The 9,511-nt window shown below is 48.1% G+C and overlaps 3 protein-coding genes across 5 annotated transcripts in view; 2 read left to right on the forward strand and 1 right to left on the reverse strand.

Moving 5' to 3' along the window:
- LOC119431035 (probable E3 ubiquitin-protein ligase makorin-1) overlaps positions 1-2,225 on the forward strand; it is a 38,667-nt gene extending 36,442 nt beyond the window's left edge. For all 3 annotated transcript variants that reach the window (XM_037698502.2, XM_049657349.1, XM_049657350.1), the window contains one exon: positions 638-2,225. In XM_037698502.2, coding sequence (XP_037554430.1) covers positions 638-778 — 141 coding nt within the window. In that variant the 3' untranslated portion in view covers positions 779-2,225. The remainder of the gene's footprint in view (positions 1-637) is intronic.
- Positions 1,782-4,079, reverse strand: LOC119431034 (CCA tRNA nucleotidyltransferase 1, mitochondrial). The gene has a single exon (XM_037698501.2). The coding sequence runs from the start codon at positions 3,919-3,921 to the stop codon at positions 2,527-2,529; it is 1,395 nt and encodes a 464-aa protein (XP_037554429.1). The 5' UTR covers positions 3,922-4,079; the 3' UTR covers positions 1,782-2,526.
- Positions 4,080-4,194: 115 nt separating this feature from the next.
- Positions 4,195-9,235, forward strand: LOC119431036 (m7GpppX diphosphatase). Its single transcript, XM_037698504.2, has 4 exons — positions 4,195-4,703; positions 4,769-4,914; positions 7,443-7,667; positions 8,358-9,235. Exons 1-4 carry the CDS (start codon positions 4,340-4,342, stop codon positions 8,625-8,627), a joined length of 1,005 nt encoding a protein of 334 aa, XP_037554432.1. The 5' UTR covers positions 4,195-4,339; the 3' UTR covers positions 8,628-9,235.
- Positions 9,236-9,511: the final 276 nt, after the last annotated feature.

Here is a 9,511-nt window from a genome sequence, read left to right on the forward strand (position 1 = left end):
TTTGGAGTTCGAATTCACAAGTTTTTAAATTTTTATTCAAATACATACGACTTTGCTGGGACCAACAGTACAGTTCGAATGAATAGATTTCGAATTATCGGGATTTCACTGTACTTGCGCAGCTTCTGTTCTGTTGCCTGCTGTGTATGAGGAGGAGTAGCCATCTGTGCTTCTATCGAGTTGTACGGTGTTGCCAGACCTGGTTGCAACCAGATCGAGCAGACCGATTGTTTTAAACTTCAGCAGTAGCATATAAAAGGACAGCAAGCATTGACTGGACACTAAACAGATACACTAAATCAGTTGAGACTAGTATTCTTTCAAAGTACTGTTTTTACACAGTTTGGTGGTGAACGATTGGTTACTACTGGATAAATCAAAGGCCGTAGTTCCCTTTAATGTTATGTTGGAAAGTTTTGTTTCTTGAATCTAACTTGCGTGTCATTTTTTAAAATAAAGTATCGCGGAAAACAAAGTGCTTTTTATAGTCCAGTAAACATTGCACCTGGAACAGTTAAGAAAAGTTTCGCTTACCGTAGATTTTCCGTAATGTTTTTTTGTTCTTTTGCTTTGCTCATGGTAAACATTCTCTTCCATCCCTCCCTCACACTATTTTTTACCCTTTCCTCTGTACTAGCGCCTCTATCTGTGGGACTTCCTCGACGTCGCGGACAGTCACATGTTCGCGCCTTTCAACCTGGAAGACGTGTTCGAGATCCTCTCGGAGACCGAAGACTCGGACTCGGACTGGAGCGACATCGACATCCTCTTGAACTGAAGACTTATGTCCCACCCCACCCCTGGCCGTCGATGCGGCAGCTCTGCGCCCAATGCCCTGACCAGTCCCCCTAAGGAAAAGAAACTAAAAAGAAAGAACAAGAAAGAAAAGGGGAATGCACAAAAATGCACTTTACGGTCCTCAACATCGCCCGCTTTATTAGTCCTTCCAGAACCGCCACAAATCGGGCGACATTTTTTTTTTTTTTTCTTTAGAGGCGACCGCCAAAATCGTGCACGTGCGTGCTTGCATCGCCTGAAAACTATGCTGTGATTTGTTTTTGTTCTATTGCTTTGTTGCCCCTCCAATGGGTGCTAGGCAAATTTAGACAAAAGAGATATATTACTACTACTACTACTCCAGTTGTCCTGGTAAGAGCTTGCGGCAATCCCCCTCCCCATTTTGTTTCCTTGCACAGAAAGAAAACGAAAAAAAAAGGAAGAAATTGAGAAAGTTTGGGGTATTCTTTCGTTTTTGCATTTTCTTGTTGAGAATTGTTTGAAGATACCTCTTCTTCTCTGACATACTTGCAAAGAAATCTTGACTTCATTCAGCCGTTAGCTTCATTTTTTTTTTTTCTTGCGTCTCACTCATCACAGGGCTTGCTTGCTTTTTTTTTTCCCTTTTTCATATTGTATCAGTCATTACTAGCAAAGAAGTGTCCAGTTATCCCCCCCCCCCCCCCTTCCCAGTTTCCTGCACCAAAGGCCAAGAATAATAAGAAAATAAAAGAAAGCAGCAGCTTAATAGAGTAAGATAAACTAGATTTTTGAGATATTTACGACACACCGAAGACGACAGATAAGTCAGATGCACAATAAACATTTAACTACGCCTTGTTCCTACGGCTCCCTTCGTGTGTTCTGTGTGTGTGTGTTTGTGCAGCCCAGCCCAGTATTCCACTGCATGCCTCTCTTCCTAATGAAGTGAGGGCATAACACTAATCTTCGTTTTGTGATCATTGTTATCCTGAGGTGTGGCATACTTTCAAACCACTCCCTGACCCCCCCCCCCTGACCCCTTTATCCATCTTGAAGTACAATGCATAGTGTGCCTATCTTTAAGAGAGAGTTGTTGCAGTGTTTTACGACGATGCTCGCTTATTTATTGCCATGTTCTCGGGAGTTCGTTTTTGCGAAGGCTGCGGCTGCGTCCCAAAGAGACTGCAGCCAAGCCAAGGCTTGTGTACAGGTTATAGAGTGCTCAATGAAGGAGAGCTTATAGGAGGAATGCGTAGAGTTTTATTGAAAGGAATAGTCTTTGGGACTAGGAAAAGGAGCTGCATTTGTTTTGTTCTTTTGAGGAAGGAAGCAATGGTATGGCATGCCACTACACGCACCTTTTTTTTTTTTTTTTCCAGTCATTCTGAGTGGTGTGCGTGGCTGCATTAGAGCTTGCAAATGATTTGTGCGAACTGGCATGGAATAAAGCTAGTGTCTCTACAGCACTTCTGGTGAGTTTTCTGTGAAATCGTGGACAAGAACGCACGAGATGATGTGCTTTTCTCTCCTTGTTGTTTTGACCTGTGACAAAACTTCTGGAAGCTTCTTGAGAAACTCTTCAGGGCAGCAGCTAGAGTTGCTCGTGAACCACTTTCAGCTTGCCCAGGCCTATCGCCACTGACAACACACATGCTTTTTTTCAATATCTGTGAGGGAGTCTGAAACTCGCTCCAGAAGCTGCTGCCCAACTGCGTATTCACAGCTCGCCTCGAACCATGGCCCACTTCATCTACAACAGAAACAACTTTAAGCTTTTTTCGATTTACTCGTTTTGACCTCGGCGAGAATGTCTGGAAGCTTCTCAAGGAGCTCTTCTGCAGTCATTGTGAAGTCGCTGTCGAACCAAATCTCTTTCAGCTTGGCCAGCACCGTCGCAAACTTGGGCCCGCTCCTGAGGCCCCGCTCGAGGAGCATGTTGCCGTTCACGGGAAACTTGGGTACGTCCCAACACCTGAATCGTTCCAGAAGTTCGGCGTCCGCGCGGTACTTGAGCACCTCGCAGATCCACTCCTGGACGTCTCCGACCTTGCCCTTGGTAGTGAACAGCAGGGCCTGAAAGGGTTTCAAGCGGTCCTCGAAGGACTTCTTGTGCTCCCTGTGTGCGACTACGAACAGAGCCAAGTCGCGTTCGTACGCGGACAGCTTCAACCGGTTGTGCAGGTTCATCACCTCCAACTCGTTCTGCAGCAGCGCCGACAGAAGGGTCGTAGGCTGCGGCTCGAGTGGTCTCGACGCGTCGCAGACCTTGCAGAACTCGTGCAAGTCCGGAGAGTCCGGTAGGCCCAGGAAGGGTGCGGCGCCGACGTCGACGATGCGGCACACGAGCTCCTTGTTGAAATTGCCGACGAGTATCTTCTTGAGCTCCGTCCACAATCGTTCGCCCGAGATGCGTGCGAGACCGCCGACGTTCTCTCGAATCGCGGTCAGCGTCTCCGGTTCGTGACTGTCCGGTTCCACGGCTATGCGTCCGTAGAAACGGAAGTAGCGCAGTATCCTCAGGTAGTCCTCCTGTATTCGCCGCGCGGGGTCCCCGACAAACGCGACGCGCCTCTTCTCCAGGTCTTCGAGGCCGTGGAAGTAGTCGTACACCGTGCCGTCGAGGCCGAGGAAGAGCGCATTGACCGTGAGGTCGCGTCTGTTTGCGTCCGTGTGCCAATCGGTGGTGAACTCTACCTCGGCGTGACGACCGTCCGTCACCACGTCCACGCGCAGAGTCGTGACCTCGAAGTTTGTCTTGTCGTTGATGCGCGCCGTTATGGTGCCGTGCTTTTCTCCTCGACTGTTTATCATGCGCACGCCTTCGTTGTCGAACATCTCTTTCATCTCGGTCGGCGTCGCGGTAGTGGCGAAGTCCAGGTCGTGCGGCTGTTTGTGCATGAGCAGGTCTCGGACGGCGCCGCCGGCGATGCGTAGCTCGTGGCCATGCCGCTTGAAGATGTCCACAAGCTCCTTCACTTCGGGCGTGAATAGCGCGCGGAACTGTGGGCTATCGAGCTTCATGGTTCGCGGCGACACGCGATCGCCGCCCGTGCACGATGCTGTTGTCGCGAGGCCGCGAAAGTCCACGCGGCGGTAGTAGTAGCAGTAGCCGCACCGTCGCAAAACAGCGCCGACGATCTTGTGGCGCCAGGCCTGTAACATGGGACGGGGATACTGGTAAGCTTTTCCTACGTCTCTTGTCGTCAGGAACTTTTAGAACGCATGTTTCTTCAGGCACGGTACTGGTTAACCGCTATGTAATGCACCAAACAAAACAGGGTTACAACAGACTGAAATCACGCGGCAGCTGCTCCTCTGTGCAGCGGTGGCTTTGACTTCGGATTCGCTTGCCTTCGTATGTTTGAAATAAAGTTCAGACTATCTTTTTTTTTTTAACAACGTAGGCTGTTATTTAACAAAGGTTGTTAAAATTGCTCACAAAGTGGCAGTTACATCTTAGAAATAAAAGCAAATCTTGAAAGCCATGCACCCATGCATGCATGCACCAAAACGTCATGGGCACCATGTTCGATTGTCGGTCAGTTTCGCTTTCTTCCGTAGCGTTGGTAGCGTTTAAAAAATGGCGGCGACAACTGGCGCGGAAGCGACGCTCGCTACGAAGCGAGTTGCCGGCGATCGAGAAAACGGCGACGATGCGAAAAAGGCGAAGCTCGACAACGCAGCAGCTGCGTTCCAGCACATTTCGTCTTTCAGTGATTTCAAACCGCGCCGCGTATTGAGCGAAGACGCACGGACGAAGTTCATGGCCGTTGAAGGCACGTTCGGTGACTTGTCCGATACCGCTGCCGTCGTCGTCGTCGAAAAGACTCCTTTCAGCCGAGAAAATTACGAACTCGTCTTCACCGCCGACACGAAGCTGGAAGAGACCTTTCACAACGACATCTACTCATCGTACGGAGGCAAAGTGACCGCAGCATTGAACGGTGAGTTTACCCCATCGGGCGCCTTGTCGAGGCGCCTTTTCAATGTTGTCTTCCATTCCTCGTAGGACTCACAGCCACTGTCATATTTCCGGCGTCTCAGAAGCACGTGGACAAGTACCTCTTCAAGCCGCAGCACATGATCACCGAGACTCCTAAACTGTACAAAGAAGTGACAGAACCGTACATAGCTTCGCAACAGCTGTCTTTGCAGGTGGGATTGCGTTCTTGTGAATAAGCGACTAGCAGATATTTGTCCTCTCTGGGTGGTTGTATTTCAAAAGTGTTGGGCAAACTGTTGTCGTCCAATGGTTTCGTCATTTGTAGACGAGGGTTTGATGCGCGGTTACGGCGTTGCATGTAAACTTCGCGGAGCCGCTACATTTAGCTGGAGTTAGATCTTCAGCGTGTTACATGTAGGGGCGATCCTCCGAGTAAAGACTGACATGATGGTGATGAGCATACGCACACACGTAAACACAAGCACTCGGATACGCGCATATACTTTCTCCGAAAAAAGAAAAGCTATCGGAAAATAACGACGTAGGCCGTACGTATGCGTCAACAAAGTAAGTTAGAATATATATAACAGTGTGATGGCTGCAGCAGGTAGAGATGCGAGCACTTAGAAAAAAGAAACGTACAGGACGACGCCCATTATGCACCAACTGGCAAAGAAAAACCACCCTACTCAACTAGAATATATAAGCTGGCATGATAGAGTTAAATGCCGTTTATCCTGCGGTGTACTTTCAACGGGGTGTCACGAATCAGTGGCATCATCATGTGCTAGCACCAAGTGCTTGAACGCATTGCCAGTAATACATACAGATGCTAAGCCGAGTACGATTCGCGACTTCCATGGCATCCTGCTGGACAAGATAATTAACCATCTCTGATCTGCTTTTGGTGTCATAAATGCACATTTTGGGCATCTGAATGATAAAATAAGCAAGCACAAGCTCTGCGCTAAATGTCACATTAGTTGACAGCTTGCTACATTTCAAATTGCGTGCGTCAACTGTGTCGCAAAGTGTGTCAGTTGCGAAGTCTGTGTCCTACGTGTGTGCACTGTGGTCACAAAGCATATAACTAAATGCTATTTTCATTCCCCATACCTTCTGTAGCCTACCTTGAACTTGGAGCTGCGGCACATTCTAGACCACGAAAACGCTGCTGCACTGTTATCCAATATTGCCAATCCTTGTAGGTACAATTGGGAACACTCAACTATAATATGGCAAAGAGTCAACTTTCCTATACATAGTGCACATGTGTATGCTTCTCTACAGTTCATAAGCTATGCGTCAGCAGTGTAATGATGTAATTATGGGTGTCTGTGACTGTATCAACGAGAAAGGGAACTGAGGGGCCTGATTTTCGTTAGGCACAACGATATGAAGCTGACAGCTAATGAAGTCAAGGAAAGCATTGGGGAAATTACTTGTAGGTTTTTATTTAAGTGTAGAAATGACATGCTAGAGGAAGATGAAAGTGGACGAAAAAATAACTGCCACTGCTGTGAGCCAAACCCTACAACTTCCGCATTAGTGTGTGTTGCACTAGCAACTGTGCTACGGTGACGGCCGTCTCCACCTCACATTCTTGGATATTTGTGTGTGTGTAAAGGATATAATCCTGGCAGTGATAGCCAGCACCATTCAAGGCCAAAACTCTCCGCCTCGGCTGCTGGAGGTCGTGGGTTAAAAACTATGCAGCAGCCGGTTACCAACCGGTTATCCAAATGGGGACAGGCATCCACCTAACTGACAATTGGCTTTCTTTAATGGTGAATTGTCCTGGGAAGGAGCCCGCGCTATGCAAATCCCATTCAACCCTGTGGGCACAACAAAACCCTGAAAAGGGAGGTCTGGGCCGCTCCCATGGCTGCAATTTCTCATTTGGCATCCTGACGCACCTATTAGGTGGGTACGCCCTCGGAGTGGAGAGAAACTCCTCTTTCCAAGTGATGTCCCATAATGGCCGACCCCCTGGTCGGGAGCACGTTGTACCTAATTTACCGCTCGTTACACAGCGGCAGCTCTAGTCTGCCTCCCACAGCTGTGGCGGATACTCTGCAACTAGGCCGGCTGTGGTTGGAGAAGGGGCGTGCAGAGACTGTGCCTTGGAATCTCTACAGGGCCGCTTTCATGATGCGAACTCCCACAAGTAGCCGAGCACCAGGCCGAGGGCCATTTTCCATTTTTCCACACTTTTGACATTATAGCTTTCACTTCGGATTTTTTTTTTCTCTCTTTTGCCAGATGTACTATAGCAGAACAAATTCAAACGCTAACAATTCTGAAACTACTCTGGTGCAATCTGCGTTTTAAGGTTAGCCTTCATTTGTAACAGTGGCTTAATTCTGATTGTAATGCATTTGCTTGTTGCTACTTCATACTTAGAAAGCGGCTACAGAGCGATTACACGTGAAACTTTCATGTAATCACGCGTAACAGGTGTTCTGGTCTATAGGTGGTGCCCAAATCGACGCCCAAGCGACAGCTCTGGTTAATAGAAACCGATCTCGAAGGCTATGATGTTGCTGGCTGCATGTGCCAGAAGCAATTTGAGAGCCGGAAACACGGCTTAGACACGATGTTGTGGACACCATCTATTGTTTCCTGTTCACGTTTCAATTTATGCTGGTGGTAACATTGCGAGGCCAGTGTGGTGCACGGCCCGATGTCGGAGGCCGTGGTTACGCCAGACAACACTTTAAAACTATTCCCCTTCGGCCAGTGGGTCTACAACATCCTCGAGCACAAGAAGGAGTCCGAGCGGATTCTGTTCGAGGACCCGAACCCGGAAACTGGTTTCATCTTACTTCCGGACATGAAGTGGGACACCAAGCAGCCAGAGAACCTCTACGTGCTCGCGATCTGCCACAAGCACGGCATCAGGTCGCTCAGGGACCTGTCACCCGACCACTTGCCACTGCTGCGCAACATTAACGAGAAAGTCAGCGTAAGCCTGTCATATTTCTTGATTTCTTTTTCTTCTTTTTTGCAAGTCGTAGCCTATCTCAGCTTAAAGGCCAACTGCAGTGAAAGTTTGGACAGTGTAAAAAGAGTATAGTTCCCAGGTATAGTACATCCACCAACACGCACCTCCACCAAAATGTTCCGAAAAAAAATGTGACTATTTAGATGACAAACTTTTTTTTAATCGAGAGGATTTGTCATAAGGCATTTAGCATTTTGGGTATACACATGGAGACGAGGCTCTGAACTTGTTGGCACAAACCGACGAAAGGTGATTGGCTAATGTTCCCAATGGAAGCACGAAGGAATGCTTTCCTTCGACGTAGTTGCAGTCGCACCATGGCTTTGTACAAACGGAAGCATCGTGGCTTAAGCCGGCCTGCAGCAACATAGAGCAACCTCCGTACAAAATCTTACTTTTCAAGTGCGCACGGAAGCGTCACGAAAAATTTGCAAGAATGGACGTGTTTGATATCGAAACAAAACAAAAACAAAACAAATGGCTTCCGAGATATGACAGTGCACATGGTTGGAATCAGCTAGCACAAAACAGGTTTAATTGGAGATCACAGGGAGAGGCCTTCGTCCTGCAGTGGCTGATGATGATGGTTGTGGTAAGAATATCGGAGGCCACACCAGTATGTAACGCATACCTATTTTCTCACTCACCCAGGCGGCGTTGGCGCTGCAGTTTGGCGTGCCTTCGCACCGGTTGCGTGGCTACCTACACTACCAGCCCTCGTACTACCACCTGCATGTGCACTTCTCGGTGCTGGGCTTCGATGCACCGGGCACGCAGGTCGAGAGGGCGCACTTGCTCGCCACGGTCATTGCGAACCTAGAGACGTGCCCGGACTACTACCAGCATGCCACGCTGGGCTTCACTGTCAAGGAGGGCGACGGGCTGCACGCCAAGTACAAGGAGGCTGGCTACTTCGATTAGGCGACTCCCAGACAGAGATGCCTTTATATTTCCTTCTTTGAACAGAACACGATGGTTCACAACAACGCCTCTCGTGCATCTTTATTCGAGGATGATATCACTGGCACAAGCACTTTGGACTTACCTCCCATGAGCCTTCTGTCCATCGAAAGACTAAAGACTGTTGTGGAGCATAGGTGCGTTCTCCGTTGCAGTTGTCACCGTGGCAGTCGCGCCAAGTGCTGTAGATGCTGTGCTCAGCGGATGGGTGGCGTTGAGATAGGATATTGTGTGCTCTTGATAGTACGTTGGGAAAATATTCTTGGGGAGCTGTGTCGTGTTCGGCTCAGCATTTATATTTGCATTGATTGTTCCAGTCAGATGTAATGAGGGGGATGGAATATGGAAGTAAAACCGCCGCAGGTGTAATCTTTAATTGGTCTTCATGTTTCTAAGAAGCATATAACATGAAATTTGTTGTGTGCATGGCGTCCTGTTGCTTCAGGCAGGTGAATGTGTTGGTAAGCTGCCTTGAAGCACATCTGAGTTATTTCGAAGCTATCTTCCTCTGGGTTTATTCAAGTGACAGCTATATATTTTGACAATAAACTTTCCCTTTCGTTCGGTGAGATGTGCCACTGTATGCTGCTCTTTCTCACATTGCTGTGCTCATCTGTGGGTTGGTGCGTAGAACTTAAGACAAATGCATTTTTAAGCAAAACATTTAGGCATTATACTTATACGGGCAGGAGATATACTATACCACAGGCAGGAAATATTCACAAACCAGACGCATGGACTTCTACTTTAGGCTAGATGTCTGTACATTTATCATTATGTACATTTATCATGTGTGTTCATTTATCAAAATTTAAAGATCGTACGACTGAGATCACGTGCCTTGC

Source organism: Dermacentor silvarum, chromosome 10 (assembly GCF_013339745.2).
Source record: "Dermacentor silvarum isolate Dsil-2018 chromosome 10, BIME_Dsil_1.4, whole genome shotgun sequence".
NCBI classification, from domain to species: domain Eukaryota; kingdom Metazoa; phylum Arthropoda; class Arachnida; order Ixodida; family Ixodidae; genus Dermacentor; species Dermacentor silvarum.

What these genes read in the sequence shown, in the direction of transcription:
- LOC119431034 (XM_037698501.2), bottom strand. Translation starts at nt 3,921, where the DNA reads ATGTTACAGGCCTGGCGCCACAAGATCGTCGGCGCTGTTTTGCGACGG.
- LOC119431036 (XM_037698504.2), top strand. Translation starts at nt 4,340, where the DNA reads ATGGCGGCGACAACTGGCGCGGAAGCGACGCTCGCTACGAAGCGAGTT. An exon ending in AGTGACCGCAGCATTGAACG is followed by an intron (nt 4,704 to 4,768) that starts GTGAGTTTACCC and finishes CATTCCTCGTAG; the next exon opens with GACTCACAGCCACTGTCATA. An exon ending in CGCAACAGCTGTCTTTGCAG is followed by an intron (nt 4,915 to 7,442) that starts GTGGGATTGCGT and finishes CCCTTCGGCCAG; the next exon opens with TGGGTCTACAACATCCTCGA.